The following is a 20,808-nucleotide window of genomic DNA, read 5'->3' on the forward strand; positions in this document are numbered from 1 at the left end:
AAAAGAAAGAAAGAAAGAAAGAAAGAAAGAAAGAAAATACACTGTGCAAGATACGACTATTAGACCAACGGTGTTTGGTCGTCAGAAATCTGAGGACCGAACACCGTTGATCTTATAATTGTATCTAGCACCATGTTTTTTCTTTTCTTTTTGCAGATTGGCAAACTTTATCTGGGACACCCCGTATATACTGTAACGCCGTTGCAGCATTGTCTCTCGGTTCCTTTGCAGTTAGCAGCATGCATGTGACCATCTCGTCACTTTAGCAGATCGCAGGGCTACTGCACTGCGGTCACTTCTACGAGGTTTTTCTCGGCTCCTATTCCGAATCATCACTCGAGAAGTCTGATCGTACTTATTGTGATGTGCGTGTATGCATAGGGGAGGGCTAACTTGCAAACACGGGAGTAGGACCGACTAAGCCTTGCAGACTCATACCTTGGATAAAGGGGTTGCTTACGAACAAACATATAAGTTCGTAGGAATTTTCATATTTTGACGTCAGAAGTGAAGTGGTGAAAGTGTCCATAGGGTATTTACATCGCACGCTTCTACGTTTGGTAAGATTCCGCAAGCAACATTGTGAAAAAATCACTCTTTCGGTTTCGCCGCGATTTTAGTGCGACGTACACATGTTCTTTGGGAGGTGATTTGAAACAGTATAGTAGTTACTTGTCTTCAGCGCTAATTTGAGGTAATATTTGGTGCACTTGTTCTCGCCGGGCGTTGTTGCTTGCCTTAATTATGAGGTCTGAATATCTCTGCATGTAGTGCGAACATATAGGCATGGAGAGAAATGGAGATGCGAATAAGCTTCGTCAATTTTGACTCTGAAGAATTCCAAAAGCAACGTTGAAACATGCGAAGAAATCACTGTCGCTAAAATTAACACAATATAGCAAGGTGCAGGCAAATGCCTCACTCGGCGAGAGCACTTGATGGCGTGGGGAGGAACGCTTCTTTGCACTCCAAGATCACTGATGCAACATTCAGTGCCTAATTCGCATACATTGTCATGGCAAATAAGCAAGTTGTGGAGGTGGCCGCATTTTCAATGTTTAATGTTCCCGAAGTCACGTATAAATTGCAGAACGTTTATCACCGCAGCAAAATCAAAGCATGCTGGTCGTGCCGTGCACATTGCATTTCACTCCCGGAGCGTTTTCTTCACATGCTACGGACGAAGTCTTGGCCACAGGTGGCGCTGTTCACGAAAGTGCTTACGGTAGCACAAAGAACAGTGCCTTGCTGTTTGAGGCTCGAGCTGGTTGCCTATAGGACAAAGACATACCGGGACAAATATACGCACCAGGATGGGTGTCGTGTGTGCAGCAGCAAAATTCCTGAGATAACTCAGCACACCCTAAAGGCATTCACCCAGCGAGACCCGTAGGCACCTGCCAGAAGCGCTGGGATTTCAAGTGGACGGAAGCATTATTCGGTCAAGCAAGAGACGTTCAGAGCATTGGTCGGAAACAAGCAGGGCCGGATCCGTTACAGGCATTGGTAGCGGCACAAGGTAGATGAAGAAATTTTAAGAGTAAAAAAGTCGCAGTTTCGCCCAAAAGGCGAAGCATCGATAGCGATAGCAAATTAGTAGAGAGCTATTCGGAGTAGGGATAGTAGTTTTATCGGCTGCATAAACTTGGACACATTGGCTTACTAACTGAATTAACAATCGTGGTGTCAGCGCGCACAAGCAAACATGAATAGATCACACTGAATGACCGCAGCCAACGACTGTCAAAACGCTGTCAGCAAGCGCAGGTTCGCGTGGTCTATCGCTTCAACGGAAACTGAGCGGCGAATGCACAGCGCGTACAAAGGTCAGAGCCGTGTGGAGATAAGAGACGGTGCGGGCGACCGGCACCGCCGGGCAAAGGGCAGAGAAGTTGTTGGCAGAGGAGAAGCTGCCCCCCCTCCCCCCCCCCCTCTTTTCGTTTCTTGCTTTCGCGTGGGAGATTGAGTGGCAAGATACGCCTTTGGTGCCGGAGCACAGCGCCGCCCCGCCTCCCTCCCTCCCATAGAAACACGGCCTTTCGCGCGACGGTCACGTTTGCTTTCCACCGTGCGTTCGCTCTCCGTGATAGCGCGCGTCCCCCGCGCGCTTTCGCTCGCGCATGCGACGCGCGGCGACGATTTTATCGCCCTTGGAATCTATACGGAACCTCACGGCGACGGCGACGACGACGGCGACGGCAGAAATCCGGTTGAAGTGTCCATATAATTGCTAGTCGCAATAAAGGATTATGGATATTGTCGCGGCAACACGCGGAGGTTAGAAGAAGAGGTGGTGTGGAGCGCGCACGTCAACTGGGCGGTTGATCGTACCGGACGGGTCTTCACTTTCGGCTGTTCCCTTCATGTGCTTTCATCTATCCCACGGCTGCTGGATAAAAAAAAAAAAGGTGCACCTTTTTTTTTTATCCAGCGGCCGTGTCTATCCTCACCTGTAAATAAACCCACACTTCGTAACAATATGTAGGCAAAATGCAAGACTGTAAATTATGTATAAACTACCTGATTAGCTCAAGCAGGCTAGGTGAATATTGGTTACCACACCGTTTCAAAGGGAATACGAATAAGTCATCATCATCATCTTGTAGCGCCGTAGGCAGGACTACAGCGGCACTCTGCGACCGCCTAGGGTTCCTTCTCATTGCGCTCCTTCTCGCCCATGCAGGCACCCTACGTAGGGCGGAAAGCAAAACTATGCTCAAAAGAACAGATTCCACAACCGCGCAGCAATCCCTAGCACGGTCTCCGCCGACAGTTGGGGAGGCTGGTCCTCCCCCGTTGTCGCCGGTGCGACACTGTTTTCGACGCTGTTCGCGGCAAGGAACACGGCACAGCGATCGCGCAGTTCGTAGTGCGCCAGCGTGTGCTCGTCACTCATGCGTTCACCGCGAAACGTGAGTGTCTGGTGGGCCGCCGGCAGTCCGGTCAGTTTCTCGATGCTCTGCTTGACGCTGCCGATGGTCGCCCCGAGGCAGCTTGCCACCACGACGCATTTGCCTCGTCGAATCCAGACGGAGAGCTTCCTGGGCTCCGCCTCCTGCGTGCAAGGGAGCTGAGTCAGAACGGTGACTTGGAAGCACAGCTCACACGCACGGAGGGATTGCGCACGAAAATATACGACAGATGTGGCCTTTTCTTCTTGCTCCTAATTTTAAGTGGCTGAAAAAATTGCGCCACATTCATATATTAAAGTGCACACATTCAGCTTCTGTTTAGAATTTTGGACAATCATGATAACCTAAAAACAAGTTCAAATACTTTTTAAAACAGTCCACAGTAAATCTAATCAACCGTCTCACTCATCGTCGTGGGCGATATCGCACCATGAAGCAGCCATATGCGATCGACAGAAGGCTTTCCGCTTGCACGCGCTGTGAGATAAAGTAATAAATATCGCGCGATTATTGCTATAATTGATTATTGATTATTGCTATAACTCACGTAACAGCACAAAAAGAGGGGGGCTTGGAACACGATTCCCTGACGTGCCCCCGCGTCCGTTCGAGTACGTAGTTACCGCGCGGTTATGTTCAAAATTATCGAGCTGGTAATGTTCCACGGTTTATTTGGTGTGAGCGTTAATAAGGATTCGAATATATTTTTAGTCTTACCCTTGGCTTAAAGTTAGGGCATTAATGTAGCACTTGTAAAAAATGGTCTTAACATCTCTGCCCGGTTCTATGACGCAAGAGCTATAAAAAAGAAAATCCAGCGAATTATTGGAAAATCGTATTAAGGGCCTCATCCCGGAGGAGGACATTTTCGCTTTCTTTACACGAACTCATAGGGGAAGGTAGCATAGTGGACATGAGTAAACTTTATATATACTCAGCGCAGCGAAGCCTCCGCGCACCGAAGCGCACTGCAGCACTTCGTCATTTAAATGACGTAGTGCTACAAGCAGTGCTCGGCTGGTGCAAAGGTTCCTCTGATACTTCGTGGCATGCAGGACAGCACGCACAAGAGGGACGAAGCATACTACGCGCGATTAAAAATGACTCGTCGTGTACCGAGTGAGTCACTCAAAAATCGAAGAGGCCCACTGCTTGCACTGTTCTCCTGTTGAAAAGTCCCCTTGATGGAACTTTAAAAAAAATTACTTCAGTGGATGGAAGAAGAATCGTCGGCTTTAAACTGAATTCCCTGTAGCGTTGGCACACCTTATACATATAGCGTCAGACCATCGAGAATGCCGGATTTGTGACGTCTGCGGTAGCTTCCTGACTTCCATCGCCGAGCGTGCTTCATGAAAGGTGATAAGACGTGCGATTACGCATGATACTGGATGTACTTTTGCGGAACCCGCAGCACAACTTACATCGAAAACGACTGGTGTGGGGTCGCCTCCGCGCATGCGTAGGATGAGGGTAAGCTGGCAGCCGTCTCGGATGCCGCACTCTTCGAGCGTGTCGCTGTCAGCCAGCGCTTGGTGCCGGTAGACTAGGTGCTGCTGGTCGACTGGTACCAGCAGTATGTCCTGGAGTAGCAGCTTCAGGTCGAGAATGCTGTCGCTGGTGAAGGCCTCCACACGGGTCACTTTGTTCATGAGCGACAGCACTGTCAGATGTAGCGGTTCCCTCGAGGCCTGCGGAAAATGCGGTTGACAAGACTTGGAACAAGTGCCATTCGTGTCTCTGCCAGGTACGGCTGTTCGTCTTTTTCCTGATTTCTGGAAACTGGTTTTTTAAGGTAAATGTTTATGCTTTGTTTTGCTTTTTCATACCGTGACTGAATGCACATTAATGCGGTACGTGCACTTAGCTGCTTTCGAAGGTGCAAAGAGCTGCACAGAACGTGGAGCTGCTTTAGCTAAAAGACAAGAAGCTGCACTTCTTTTCGTCCCCTTCCTTAAAATAAAGGCTCTATTCAATTCTGCCTGCGCTGGACTGTGAGCGCACTGCAGCTGTACAGCAATGGCAGAAGAGAACGACGCATCCGATAAGACGGAAACGTCTAGCTTAATGATACCACAGACACATTAAATATGATTGTATTACTATACTACTACTACTACTACTACTACTACTACTACTACTACTACTACTACTACTACTACTACTACTAATATTCCTATTGACCCTTTTCGCGGAGCAGTTTGTTTTAGAGAAACGAGATGGCGCTCACGGCGGCGCGCCATACCTCTCCTCAGCGACCGCGCACGAATACGCAACCATTACCGCTTCTGCCTTGCTTCTGTGCGATCAGCTGTCGGAAATGCAATCGAGTTTTCGCTAACACACTGTGCTCCAATCATGCTATATTGAATCATGTGGATTGAAGACTTGTGCAGTAGTTGGCTGCAAAAATAGTGACTGCAGATGGCATGTTAAGGAATGCAATGAATCTGTGTGGCCAAGTTCGCGGACCGCTGCTGCAACTGTCCGAACGTGTTACCGGCCCTTCGTGATGTACGGCTTTCCTCGAGGATACAGAAATTTGCTCATCCGCCAGCCTTGTATCGCTAACCTTCAAAGAAAGGGCTTCATCCCCAGAACGTTGGCAAGAGTGGGTACCACTTGTTAAACAATGATAAATGGAGTAGCGCCGCTTCCTGTCATAGTAAGTATCGCGCACGTTATCTATACACATCTGTCCAAAGTGGCAGGAAAGCTTACGCCCACTCTATCGCCGACGTATCAAGAATAAGTGAATGGGCGCACACTAGAATATATGCGCACTGAATACACACATTAAATTACGGACTGCACATATGGCACACAAATGGTCGAAACTGAATGTTTCGTGACGGTCCACAAGAGTAAGCGAGTTACTAGCTGTAATATATATTTGCTACAAGGTATTACAATGTACAAAACAGCTACGTTTCAAGCCTTGTGCGCAGCAAGAACAAATCTATCGGAACTGAGCACACTCGCGAGCGATTAGGCAGCAAATAATCAGATAGTGGCCGCACAGAGGAACCTCACTGAGTCAGAAACTGACAAGCCACTGCTTCAAAAAATGTGCTGAATAAAGAACAAAGAGCAAGACACACTAATCCTGACTGAATTCATAATTGGAAAGTTTGGAATACATATCTAGCCCCGCTTTTTAGAACAAGCACCATATACGCTGCTGGCGCCGTTTGGACATAGCTTAATCAGCTCCAAAAGCGCTTTTGCTTGTTCTCTGAAGCTGTGATCAAAGCTTCGTGTCGTCCACCTAGTCACCGTCTACGATATCTCCGAAAACAGAGGTTTTCTAAGCCGCGCCGGTGTCATACACTTCCATTGTAAACAAGGAGGCAACGGAGGCAGTTGAGGCAAGCAATGGACGCGTCACCACGTGATCCAACATGGCAGCGGCCACGGGATTACCGCGAAAAGGGTCAATTGCAAAACCCAGTATCCCGTGCACAGTGCCATGACTGATTATGGGCCCAGTGTTGCGCGCTGTATGCTGGGACGCTGACAAGGTGCGGCATACTGGGAGGCGCTGGGCGCGGGGTACTGGTGCGAAATGGTGCTCTGGAGCGAGAAATACGTGGTGCCTGAGTACCTTATATACTTTTATTGCGATAGCAATTATATGGACACTCAAAAGCAGATTTCTGGCGTCGGCGTCGCGTCGCCGTTGCCGTCGCCGTGAGGTTCCGTATGACGTCAATGGAGATGAAATCGTCGCCGCGCGCCGAACGCTGTATGTGCGAGTGAAAGGGCGCGAGGGGGCGCGCTTTCACGGGGAGTGAACGCACGGCGGAGAACAAACGCGCGTTCTGCGCCGTGCTCCCTTAAGGGCTGCAGAAGTAGGCGTCTCTTTCCTCCTCTACAATCACCATATATGTAGAGCAAACGCGCCTTCTTCAGACGCGCGAGAGGCCATGGGGGAGGGGGGGGAGGGGGAGGGAAGGGAGGCGACGTTTAGCTGCAGCACCAAGTGCCTATTTATATCAGAGGCTCCGGCAACAGTCCCCAACGCCGCACGCATTTTGAGCGAACGCGGGCAAAACGCCGACGGCGTCGACAACAGTTCTGCGTGTTGCCGGTGCTGCTGCATGTCCAAGTTTATACAGCTGATAAAGCTAATATCATTACTCCGTATAGCTCTCTACAAATTTGCTATCGCAATTGATGCTTCGCCTTTCAGGTGAAACTGCGACAACTTTTTCAAGTACAGAAAGGAACAGAGAGCATTGTAATGCAATAAAAAAAGTAAACACTGATAGGAAAGCTGAACTACAGAGTGATTTAACCTCGTTACACTTGTTGATTCCTCAGCCCAGACGGGCCGATACACTGTAAACGAAAATACCCCCACATGGGAATTTTAACAAGGTGATGTACCCTATATACTCCCATCCTTGAATATTTATTCCGATGTATGGGAGGAATACAACCGCATTCCTTCGTTTCACTCCACTCACAACTTGTGGGAGGATAAGGGAGGACATGACGTGATTTTATTCCGCCTTCAAAATTTTGTTCTCCCCGGGAACTCCGCACAGGGAGTTTTAAAAAACTCCCCCGCCGGAACAGGTTGGTCATGTGGTGCTTCCCGTAAGGCTGTGCGCCGCGCCAGCGACCGGCCGCGTTCGGCTGGAGTCGGCGGTGCTCATGGCTGACGGTTTGTTTACATCTGTGAAGTGTCGTTCCGTGCCAGCGTTTCGCCGATTTTCTTTCCTATACTTCCTTCCAGAAAGTGTTATAGGCGTGCCTGAAGCTCACTGTATCTCATCTTCATGTGCGTTAGCTGTGATCACTCTGCTGACAACGATGAATGCAAGAGCAACGATTTCAAGTGCGGTAAAAGGCTTAGTTGTAACCACGAAGCTGCCGGTTGACTCGTGATGTCGGCTCGGGTTTCTGGCTGTGCTTCCGTGTTGCGGGACCTTGACATGTGTTCCTCAGTGTGTTCAATACCACTTTTATGTCCTTTTGAGTATATTCTGACAACGGCCGGTGTATAAAGTGCCGCGTAGCAATGGCAACAGCAGCCACTGTTCGAGCGACAACGTCCGTGATAGCCGCACATGAATGCCATATTCCGACTTCGTCACGGTGCTGTGCTGCCAGTAAGTTAGACCGTGGTGCAAGCAACTCTTTTATGAATCTGTGTACGGATATCCTCGCCCAAGAAATACAGTAGGAAGTAAGTACGTACTGTGAATAAAGCTTCTTACTGAGCGATGTGAATTGAATTGTTATCGCGCAGTTCTGTTTTGATCACGTCGTTGCTTCGGATATTGCATTAACATCATGCTAAATCCAACATACTGATTTAGGAGCATACCTGCTGGCTCCGAGCGTGAGGATTCGTTTGCCAGATCAGCGATGTGGCTCCGTTTCACAGCCGAGAGACATTGCTTGGACGCGGAGCAAGTAGTGCGGTGAAAAAAATGTATGACTACGCAATTTTCGGTGTTACGTAGGCTGCTACGGGTCATGCTCACATGTAATAAATTGTTGTCCCGCCACAATTCTTTCGCACGAAGCTAATTTTGTCATGAAGCACGCGCACGTACATTTATCTTGCGTACTGTAACTAACGCACTACTTTTTGGCCGCGGACGCCGGCAGTGTGCGAAGTCGCTTCAGCGCTCATGGAATGGCATTCTAATTTTGAAAAATTATGCCATGAACGTTGTTTTTTCAATATTCTAAGTTAACAAATCCGTGTGGATTTAGGTTTCATGCTATTTTCAGAGAGGCCGATCTCATATGTGCGAGCCTGTGAGTCGTAATTCTGAAAACACTACAGCTGCTCGCTAGGCCGTTTCGAGGCCCACATTATCGTGGCTATATAGACGTTTTCACGAGGGCGCTCCCGACGGTCTGGCGTGGAGAGTATGTGTCAGTGTTGCCTGTTCGGTCTGGACTGTGAGCTTGCCTTGCGCTTGCATTGCGGAGTGGTAGCTTTCCTTCGATGTTTCCGTTTATTTTTGTCACGAATGACTTACGCTCGTAAATAATGGCATATATACTCATCAAAAGGCTACAGGCCAGCACTGTGCAGTTTATGGGTGCACAAACAACCAGCGGAAAATAATGATTCTAGGGACTAAGTGTGTCCACAACACAGCACTCCGCAAGACCACTGCCGCGATGTGGTATGTTCACGCTTCGCCGGTTTCCTGCATCACCTGAGGACTTGGCATTTCAGTCTAATGTGAACCAATGCACACATCAGTAAAATAACGCATATTGGTAAACTCTTTTCGGCACATTTCCCAACAGGTTGCGAGAATTGACAGCTCTTCGATGCAATATTTTCTCGTATGTAGTGGCAGAGGCTACATTTGTTATTCTTTCAAACACGACTTCATTCCAGTGCCTAATACGGGGGTCACACGGTGCACTTTTGATCGTGATCGAGCCCGATATGGGTCGAATTTCTTGGTCGCGATTGTATTCTTTGCTCAATCTGCGGAAGGGAGCCAATCGCGGTCGAACATTCCGATCCAGATCGGTCTCGATCGCTATCAAAAGTGGCCGTGTGACACTGGTATAAGACAAATTGGAGCACTCTGCGAGAGAACTAGTCGGTAAATACACTTCGCAACGATCTGGAAAAATCGTGTCCTATGGAAGATGTATGCAGACCCTGTGTCCACCAAAACATTGTCTCTGCGGTCACACGCACCCTACGCGGCCCTGCCCATAAAGTTAATAACTTCAACAGTGTGGTGCTGCATCGAGCTCACCCATCCTTGAGCGTTGTCTATGTGCTTGGGCAGCAAGAGAATGCAAAAATGAACGTGTCAACCTCATCAGCGCGGCCTAGCGCCAGTGCGAGAGTTCGGGAACCGTAATGCGCTAACTGTGCGTGGCGTATAAATGCGCTAAATGAGCCCGCGCAAGTAAGAACGTTGAAAAACGGTATTCGCATGGGTACGCGGGCAATAGCATCATGCTTGCAAGAATAACAGTAACGAAAAAAAAATTCGCACAGTCGATCAAGTGAAATACTTACGTGCGTGCAGAGACTGCTTCGCTGACCACTAAGCGCTTTTCACTCACGGTCAGTAGTGGTTTACAGTCATATGCATATGTATTTATTCTACAATTGTTAAGACTCGACATTGCTTTATTAGGAACATAGCACAGTGAGACGGTGTAAGTGAAAAAAGAGAAAGAGCAGAGATGGCCCCTAACGCTGCAATATTATTGGCTTATTTCGCTTCACAGATAGCGCACACGAACAATTCTTGCCGTACGCGATATCTTCAATACAAACTTCGCGCACGGTCTACGTTAAGGTTCACCGTGAGCGAAGCTTGTTCCAAATTCAGACATTCGAAAGAAAATCCATCCCAGGTAAACAAACGTCAAATATATGTAAACAAATATATCTTTATAACAAGTCCTGTTATAATCCCTATTGGGATTGACAGTATGTATAAATAAATAAATACTAACAATAAAAATTTAGCACCTGGGCTGTATCAGTCGCGCTGGCATCTGTGATCACTGCCGCGCGTCGGTTCGCTGCAGGTACCGCGCTGCTCGATCGCCCCGCTTTATGCTTTGACATTTGGTTATAAGCACCCTGCACCACACCAGATCCAATAAATTTTGGATGATTGAGCTGTTCAGTTGCGTCGGAAGCGTATGGAGTAACCACCGCATATCTACCAACCACTGACACGCGTCGTCCGGCTGCCGGCGCCTGGTTCTATAAGCATTGCCCGACAGCTACGTACGCGCCTGATTTCGCTAAATGAGGCACCCCTCAATCGCGAAACGTAATGGTGATCAGATTCAATCGACGATACGGTCACATGTGTCCAGCAATAACAATGAAATATACTGCTGATTAGCACGCCAGCTCTCGACGAAGCAGACGCGGCTGCCGCCGCTACCGACGAAGAAACACCACATCCACTGGCTGGGCTTGCTGTTGCCATGGCACACTACACTGAGGGCTCACGCGAGCACGTGAAAAATGTAACAAGTCAAGCGGCACAAGACAAGCGAAGCGGAAGAAAACAATCGAAATAATGCGCGGCGAAGATCACACAACCGAAGTGCGGCCGGCCTGCTCTCGCAAGGCGCACAGTCCAAAATGGCGGCGACGCTAGACGTCGCTCGTGTCGGCCAATGGCGCTGCTCAAACGTCGGTTTGTGAAAAGGTCTATATACTGGCAGGGTTGCTACTTGTTGTGTGTCGAGTGTCCGATGGATGGCGTTCACAGCTCTTCATCGGTAGGGTGCCTCGATGCCAGCGCCGCCGTTGAACGGCGGCGCTGGGCATCGAGGCACCCTATTTATCGGGTGTTTCTCAAATGTTTGTGTTTATGTATTGCTTGGTCTGTCAGGTCTCGTTCACTTGTTTCGCAGAATTTGGCTTATTCTTGTGCGTATATTTCGGAATTTGCCCCAAAGCCTCTACATAAAAATTCACCACGTCAAATTGACGTGTCTTTTTTTATACTCCGGGTGCACCTCGAAAAAACTCCGTCCAGCTCGAAATAAAAAATAAATATGACAGAAAAAAAAACTCCGAAGGCACCACGCAAAAATTCCGCCCGCACGGAGTAAAAATTATACTCCTATCATTCGGAGCATAATAAACTCCCAACCGGGGGGTCGCTAGAGGACAAGCATTATACTCCCACCTGAGAGTTATTTCGGTTTACAGTGTAGAGTGTAGACGGACTCAGCGGTAGGCCTAACCTTCGGTGGAAGTGAACGATCTCGGCGCGGGTACCTGATGAATGCGAAAAATTTTGTATTTGAACTTCAGAACCTTTAAACTATTATTTTTAGTACACTAGGGAAAGTGGAAGCACACGAATCGCCTCAGCTTTGTTGTCAGTGCAATATCTATCAGCGGCAGGCTTCCTGAGGTCCGTTCGAACGCGTCTGAACGGCTGCTGGGTTTCGTGTCGACTGCACAACACTGCGACAACTGGCAGTCATCGGTTAGGTACAAACAACTGGAAAACGAGGCGTTATCTGCGTTTGCGTAATTTCGTTCACGAATACAGCTATCCGCACAGTCAAAAGGGAAATGCACAAAGCGAAAGTGATCTTCAGTGTCGCATATGCATGGACAGCTCGCGCCTCCAAGCTGCAACACCGCCGTCACGAAACAGACATCTATGGCCCCAAATTATAGCGCTGTTTAGGACAGGAGTCTGTTTTTTTTTTGACAGGACATGCCTATAAAATTGTATAAATCATTTAATATTCAACAACACGGCACAAACGAAACCAGCGCATTTTCCAGTACGAGCCAGCGAACTTCAGCGAGAACCAGCGCGTGTACAGCGCACACCAGTGCTACCAAGCGTCATAGTAGTGAAACCAGCGTCTCGTTCATGGAGTATGACCCAGCTCTTATCCAGCGATCTCACCAGTGTCGCAGTGACTCCCAGTGACTCCGAGCGTGCGCCAGCGTCCCCAGTGCCACCGGTGTCAAAAAACGCGCTGGTTTCACACTGGAAGGCACTGGAAGACGCTGGTTTTTGCAATATGGTAATAATAATTAATAATTAATAATAATACAAGGTGACAGCAAAGAGAAAATATGATTGAAAAAGACAATGTGACTTAATGCGTATACTAAGCATATAGCACGCCGATTCCTTCATGGCGCAAGTGTGCGATCCATACATACATACATACATACATACATACATACATACATACATACATACATACATACATACATACATACATACATACATACATACATACATACATACATACATACATACATACATACATACATACATACATACATACATACATACATACATACATACATACATACATACATACATACATACGTATACATATTTTAGGCCTCTGGTAGGAGTGCATGATTCGGAGAGCGGAAATGTGTCGTTAGGCTAGGGACATGGAATGGAGCTAAGGATAAGCGAGAGCGCCGGTATTGCAAAGCGCGATGACGGTTTTGAACGCGCTGGCATTGTTTATTACAACAAAGCTGTATATGGCTAAGTTCTGGCGGATCGCGGACAAAACGACGCGTAGAACAACAATTAGAAAACAAGTGGGCCACTCCTGGTGATAGTGCAGAAAGGGTCCAAGGTTCAATGGCACATACCCCTGTGGGCTCAGGGACCTGTAACGCACCCTTGAACTACCCTTGTCACAACAGCTGTGTCTCTCTACCAACCAATAGCTGTGTTTCACTCTCTGTTGACATAGAAATTTCCCTAGTGACGTCATCAGTTGCCCCTTGGACTTGGTATGAGTAAGACCCGTGTCGCTCTCTCCGAAGAGGAAGAGCGCGCCTTCGAGGACCGCCGGCGTGCACAGCAGATCGATGCCAAAGCGACGAGAAGCCGAACGAGCAGCGGCCCAACGTGCTGCGGCCGATGGTGCAAGGTGGTGTGAATCTAGTCGCCTAAACTCGCTTTCACTCGCACACAGAGCATACGGCGCGCGGCGACGCAACGAAGTTACGTAAGTGTTGTGTCTTTTCAAGCATTTAACATAACCACCAAATTAAAAGTCAGAATATAATTAAGCAAAACCAACAGCTTCGCTGGTCTTCCATCTTGACATAGTGGAAGGGCTCTGAATTTATTTATTTATTTATTTATTATTTATTTATTTATTTATTTATTTATTTATTTATTTTTCAACAAGAGTATTTTGCAGGTAGACTTGATAAAGCGGTTAAACAAGCCGGCTCGTTGAAAACCGACCTAGCGCGAACCACACGATCGTCAACGTCTTCTTCCACACACTGGCTGGCACAGAGCTGGTGCCGATGTGCTCCGGTATAATCAAATAGAGTTGAAGGGCAGGGAAACGGAATTCACACGTAAACTGCACTGGAATCAAGTGAGACGACTGCGAACGGTAGGACAACGTTCCGGCGACGCGCACATTCCTCAGACGGTACAAAAAGTGCAGTTGAATTGGGGACAGCGTCACAGGTGACGGACACTAAGGCGACATAGAAGGTAGGGATGATGACGTCAGCAGCGACAACCACTTTAGCAGACGGGCGACGGGTCATTGTCGGTTGCGGTACAGAACGGAGACAAGGCGAGTTGTGCACGTGCGCAGTCGACAACTGCATGATGCGCGGAAAGGAAGTCCCAGCCCAGGATAACGGCATGCGATGCATGAGAAAGGACGACAAATTCGACAATGTAGAGCGCATCTTGAATTAAAACACGAGCGGTGCAAGGTGGCCGAAGGCTTGACGTGCTGCGAGCTCGCTGTGCGTAGCGAAATATCAAAAAGCGGAATCGTCACTTTGTTCAGTTTGCGGCAGAGAATCTCACTAATCACACAAACAGCTGCTCCTGTGTCGACAAGAGCGTTCGTCGCGACACCGTCTATAAACACTACAATCTCGTTAGGCGGCGAAAGAAGAGGCCTTGCAAATTTCGACGACGGCGCAGTTCTTGCCTCAGGAACTGCGGCTGTTAGTTTTCCTCCTGGCCATGGTTGGAACGGCGAATCATGGGGGAAAGGGAGCGGCGGCGGGGAGAAGGAGATCGGCGTGAAGTGAAGGCGGGGCGACGTGAATACGAGTCCGTGGCGTCAGATGTAAGACGGTGTGTAGCTTGCTGAGGGACATGGCTAAGGGTGGGAGCGCCATCGCGAAAAGAGTCCGCGGCGGCGACAGAAGCGCGCAACATGTCCCGGAATACCGCAAGCGTAGCACACTGGCCGGTTGTCCGGAGTGCGCCAGGGGTTTATAGGTGGTCTCGGATGCGAGAACGGTACGTAAACCGGCCGTACCGGACTTGGCGGAGTGTAGAAGTTGGTGGCTGGGCTGGATGGAACTGGCGTCGGTTGGGCATGAGATCGTGTAAGGGCCTCAGCATAAGTTAGCGGCGCCGTAACTTGCGGCGGCGAAGCGGGGGTCGGTAGGGCCTCAGCAACTTGCGTCAGGATAACCCGACGAAGCGACTGGTCCAGTGGGGGGAGAGGCTCAGTGACTGATGCCACAAGAGCTGACGTGCAACTTCCTCGCGTACGTATTGCTGAATTTGAGGCAGCAACGAGGTGTAATCGATACCAGCGCTGCTGGGAGCCAAAGCTGAAAGGTCAGCCGGTTGCATTCCAGGGCGACGTGTGGAGATGCGCTGTTTACGCAGCTCGTCAAAACTTTGGCAAAGTTCAATAACTTCAGTAACGCTCTGTGGGTTTTTGGCCACGAGCATATGAAAAGCGTCATCGTCGATGCCTTTCAGTATGTGTTTGATTCGGTCAGGTTCCGACATAGACGCATTCACTCGCCTACAGAAGCCGATGACATCCTCAATGTAGCTTGTGCAGGTCTCACCAATTTGTTGAGATCGTCCGCGGAGGCTGTGTTCAGCGCGAAGCTTGCGCACCACTGGCCGACCGAAAAACGAAACGAGGGTGAGTGAGTGAGTGAGTGAGTGAGTGAGTGAGTGAGTGAGTGAGTGAGTGAGTGAGTGAGTGAGTGAGTGAGTGAGTGAGTGAAATAACTTTTATTACAGGTCCGACGAGGACGCGAACTCGTCGCGCACCCGGCTAGTCCCACGTCGGGACCGGCAGGTCTAGCCCACCGGCCCGGTCGCGGGCACGCCGGACAGCCAGGATTTGCTTGTCTAGAGCGGGGCTACGCAGAAGCGAGTCCCACTCATCCTTCCTGAACTTGGAAGGATGAGTGAGATACTTGGGGTATCTCGACCCGCACTCCCAGAGCATGTGTGCTAGAGTGGAGGTCTGCCCACAGGATGGGCAGGCGTCGTCGCGATATACGTCAGGGTAAACTTCGTGCAGAACGGCCAGACACGGATATGTGCCGGTCTGTAAAAGTCTAAGCGAAACAGCTTGCGCCCTATTCAATTTGGGATGAGGGGGTGGAAAGACCCTTCTGGACATGTAGAAAAATTTTGTCACCTCGTTGTGAGTAGCGGGAGCATCCCTGTGGCCGTAGGGGGGAGGGGTGTCGGCTCTCCTTACAGAGGAAGCGCGGTCGGTGAGGTCGCGCGCAGCCTCGTGAGCAGACTCATTGAGGTTCGGGGGAGCACCCTCGACCGACCCTACGTGAGCGGGACGAGGGTCTCTTTGAAAGCTGACCAGGTGGTAAAATCAGCCTCGTGGTTCTTGAACCACAGGTGGGCCACGCCGGTAAGATAAAAGATGGCGTGAGTCAGCTTGTCGCGGTCATCCCACTTGTTGTGTGCACTAACACTTTCATACTCGGCCAGCCAGTCTTCCACGTCATGATCGTCAGTGCCACTGAAGACTGGAGGATCACGCTGACGAAGCACCCCAGAGCACACGACAGGTGTGGGAGCGGGAGAAGCTCGCGAGGGTCCGGCGTCCTCGGTCATTGTGAAGGCAGATGGTAGCGTACGGCTGCGGAGTTCCAGGACGCTGGACGGGACGACCCAGCACCTCCACCAAATGCAACAAGAGTATTTTGCAGGTAGACTTGATAAAGCGGTTAAACAAGCCGGCTCGTTGAAAACCGACCTAGCGCGAACCACACGATCGTCAACGTCTTCTTCCACACACTGGGTGGCACAGAGCTGGTGCCAATGTGCCCCGGCACAATTTATTTATTTATTACCCACAACGTCTTAGAGTAAGAGCGGGTTGGGGTGGTGGGGAGTAATATAAACAAAACGTATATAGGTGCGCGTGAAAGCAGTATGATCGATGCAAAATAGATCTCACACAAAAATGCAGCAGCGTTCAACAAAAGCAAGAATAACAGGAAACCAGAGCAAAGAATGATACACGAATGCGAATGTTACATTTCGTAAGAAATGAAAAATAAAATAAATAAAATAGGACCACTAGATTTCACGAAAGCATGCTGTAGATATTGACTTACAGCTTCGTGATCTGTGTACAGGCCACCGTCTCCATTACTTCCACCAGGCAGTTCAGCCACCTGCCAAAACAACACAGATAGCGTTTTTATTACAAAATTAATTAATCGGTATTACATACCGGATTATTTCACCAGAAAAAATTATGGATTCCCCTAAGTATACGCCTTAAGTTCTGTGGCAGATATGACGGGGAAAGCTCTCGCGTGTGCCTTTTGCTAAAAATATATTATGTCATCGGCGTATTTCATGAAAAACACAATAGGTTGAAGATCATCATCATCATCATCATCATCATCCTCAGCCTATTTTTATGTCCACTGCAGGACGAAGGGCTTCTCCCTGTGATCTCCAATTACCCCTGTCTTGCGCTAGCGTATTCCAACTTGCGCCTGCGAATTTCCTAACTTCGTCATACCACCTGGTTTTCTGCCGTCCTCGACTGCGCTTCAATTCTCTTGGTATCCATTCTGTAACTCTAATGGTCCACCGTTTATCCATCCTATGCATTACATGGCCTGCCCAGCTCCATTTCTTCCAATTAATGTCAACTATAATATCGTCTATCCCCGTTTGTTCTCTGATCCACACCGCTCTCTTCCTGTCTCTTAACGTTACTCCTAAGATTTTTCGTTCCATCGCTCTTTGTGTGGTCCTTGACCTGGACCTCCAAGTTTCTGCCCCATATGTTAGCATTGGTAGAATGCAATGATTGTACACTTTTCTTTTCAACGACAGTGGTAAGCTCCCAGTCGGGGTTTGCCAATGCCTGCCGTATGCGCTCCAACCCAATTTTATTCTTCTGTAAATTTCTTTCACATGATCAGGGTCCCCTGTGAGTAATTGACCTAGATAAACGTACTCCTTTACAGACTCTAGAGGCTGACTGACGATCCTCAATTCTTGTTCCCTTGCCAGGCTATTGAACATTATCTTTGTGTTCTGCATATTCATCTTCAACCCAATTCTTACACTTTCTCGATTAAGGTCCTCAATCATATGTTGTAATTCATCTCCATTGTTGCTGAATAGGACAATGTCATCTGCAAATCGGAGGTTGCTGAGGTATTCGCCATTGATCCTCACTCCTAAGCCTTCCCAGTCTAAGAGCTTGAATACTTCTTCTAAGCATGCAGTGAATAGCATTGGAGAGATTGTGTCTCCTTGCCTGACCCCTTTCTTGATAGGTAACTTTCTACTTTTCTTGTGGAGAACCAAGGTAGCTGTGGAGTCCTTGTAGATATTTGCTAAGATATTCACGTATGCCTCCTGTACTCCTTGATCACATATTCATTCTAAAAAAAAAAAAAAAAAGCCATCATTCTATATCGAAGTTGGCTAAAACACGCTGGCGGGCTAGTTGGTCGGGATAGTACAGTGCAGCGTGACTGGACGATGACGGCGGTGAAATTGTGTGCGCCAAGTCCATTATCTGTCCTCGTCCAGTTGCGCTCACGTCCCCTGATCTGGGCCCACGGTGAATTTTGTAGAGCACAGTGTCCCGTGTATGTGGCTCTCGCTTAGGAGCCATATAGAGGTACACTAGTGGAACAGACAGTTTGACGAGCCCTCGTTTCAATGTGGACGTTTATAGCATCCATCCGTCCAAGAACAGTGTGGCGCTACTTTTTTCAGCGTTAGCGCTCACAATATATATATATATATATATATATATATATATATATATATATTGTGAGCGCTAACTGTGCAGTTCATCATCGTCTTCATCTGTATGTACCCATACTCCTAATCATCATCATCATCATTTGTCGGGTCGGTGCTCGTTGGTTGTCTCGCGCTGTGTTACAATACCAGAGATCTGCCTTCGTCCCGGGCGTCGTCTCACAAGTGGTGGTGGTATTATATATATATATATATATATATATATATATATATATATATATACACCGCTTGCAGGCAGCGGCAGATGCGGTGCTGCTGCGCAGAGCCCGGGTCCCTCAGGCACATTGTAGGGGGTTGCAGACAGGCACCACTAAATGCTCCGAACCCTTATTACACCAACGAGCTTTGGGAGAGAGCCTTGGCCAGCTCCGACCTCGAGGATCAGCAACGGCTGATTTTGAGGGCCCAGGATGCGGCCCGAGCTCAAGGCATTCTGGAATGAGGACGCCTCTCCAAAGCTTCATTTACCGAATAACGATGTTTATTCTCTCTCTGCCTCGTCGTCTTCTCCTAGCGCCCGTGCCCGAGAGCCTCTCTTTCTCTTCTTTTCAATGTGCCGCTACCTATATATATATATATATATATATATATATATATATATATATATATATATATATATATATATATATATATATATATATATATATATATTAATGAATGTTTGCTAATTAGTGGATTATGCATTTCAATTTTAAGTAGAAGTAATAATGTCCGCTTCTTCGAGTAGACCAGCTCATTAACTAGAATTGTGCTATCTGCCACAGGCAACCTTAAAAAAAATTTTTTTTAAGTGTTTGCTGAAACACCCGGTGTTAATATATAAAACAGGGCGATGGCTGGCGCCACCAAACCCTATTTTCGATCTAACGCAGCAAGGCGCCATCTGCTGACGATGCGCCGAGTGGCTTTCTGCATGGTCCAAGAAATCAGCGAGAGATGGCAGCACAAACGTTATATTTTGACTGCTGAGCTTTTGACACAAGTAGTTTTTGTTTACAAAAAAAGACACGGAACGCAACGCCCTCAAGGCCTCAAACCCCTGATGTTGGCTGAGAGACCCGTAGATGTTTGCATCCGAATCATAACCAGAACATTTATTAATGACCAGCCTATTTATTTTCATTCACCCTTACATCTACTACAACTTCGATTTGTCCATGCTCGGCGGCCGATCGCAAACTTTGAACATATCTCTGATTTCAACAGACTGGCTCTCTTATGGCACACAAATTGCGCCGATGCCCGTCTATAGCTGCAAACAATCGATTCTTTTGGCACTTCGGATAATTAAAGTCGTCCTACACATGCAGAACGTTTATCACGCCGTTGGGAAGCAGCAGACCGATGGCACGCCGGCCCGACCACTCACTCGAACTGTGTAGCTTGTAGTTGGCGAAACGAAAAAGCGAAACTCTGTAGAGGTACGCACCGTCCTTCCTGTGGGAAACGGTATCGCGAAGGAGTCCATGCTGCTTTAAGTCGGCTAGCGCTGGTGCGGCTTCCTCGCCAGCTCCAGTTCACTCCTACCGCCGACGCCAGTGCGCGCGTTTTCTGGCAACGTATGCAGGCGCACACGCAGCACGCGATGCTAACTCGACCGCACCGCCGAACACCGATGCTTCTTGACGACAGCCGTTGTGGCTGTTCTGCCGGTCTGGCCGGCGGCGATTCTTGCACCACGATCCCGCAACTCTTTAATAGAAGCGCGTTCGCCAAGGGGAAAACAACTGGAATGGCGTTACGGGTGGGGTAACAGCTTATGGCAACGGTAGCACAGAGAAGGGAAACTGTACCTTCAACAGTGCAACGGAAATAAGAGTAGCGGTGGCGTTGTGAAATAAAGTATGCGACCGAGAGATGGCGCTGGCAAAACCAAAACTACTATCATCATCGTTACGTAGTGAGCAATATGGCCGCTGCAGTAACGGCTGGTGGGGCTCGTCGCGCTGCTCGTTCGCTGGTTTTGGGCGTTTTGTTACCGCTTTCGGGGCGGTATTCGCGCGTAAGATACTCGAACATGACTACAGATATCTTTATTATGTCGCCAGGTGACCGAGAGGCCTCAACTGGCAAAAAAAAAAAAAAAAAAAAAAACACTTCAAGCACGTAAGCTGACAGTGTTTATTGTCAATGGTGAATAGATGCCCCCAATTTTCGTACAGGTCATATGCGTCAGTCCCTGAGTTTACAACATACAGAAACACAGATAGCCATCTATTTAACGGAATCGAAAGCTAAAATCGAGCGAAGTCTTCTTATCGTGTTCGGCGTGCCGCTATAGCAGGGACAACGAAGCTTCAGACAACGATATTTATGCAGGGCTACCCTCGTACTTGTATTGCGTACAGTGCTGCTTGGCGTGT

At 48.4% G+C, this 20,808-nt stretch overlaps 1 protein-coding gene across 1 annotated transcript; it reads right to left on the reverse strand.

Moving 5' to 3' along the window:
• Positions 1-2: 2 nt before the first annotated feature.
• Positions 3-20,548, reverse strand: LOC119456516 (polyubiquitin-like). Its single transcript, XM_049669929.1, has 5 exons — positions 19,875-20,548; positions 16,765-16,824; positions 4,337-4,603; positions 2,693-3,055; positions 3-2,643 (listed from the first exon to the last, which is right to left on the reverse strand). Exons 1-4 carry the CDS (start codon positions 19,911-19,913, stop codon positions 2,717-2,719), a joined length of 705 nt encoding a protein of 234 aa, XP_049525886.1. The 5' UTR covers positions 19,914-20,548; the 3' UTR covers positions 3-2,643; positions 2,693-2,716.
• Between the last annotated feature and the right edge of the window lie 260 nt (positions 20,549-20,808).

This window comes from Dermacentor silvarum, chromosome 6, assembly GCF_013339745.2.
Source record: "Dermacentor silvarum isolate Dsil-2018 chromosome 6, BIME_Dsil_1.4, whole genome shotgun sequence".
NCBI classification, from domain to species: domain Eukaryota; kingdom Metazoa; phylum Arthropoda; class Arachnida; order Ixodida; family Ixodidae; genus Dermacentor; species Dermacentor silvarum.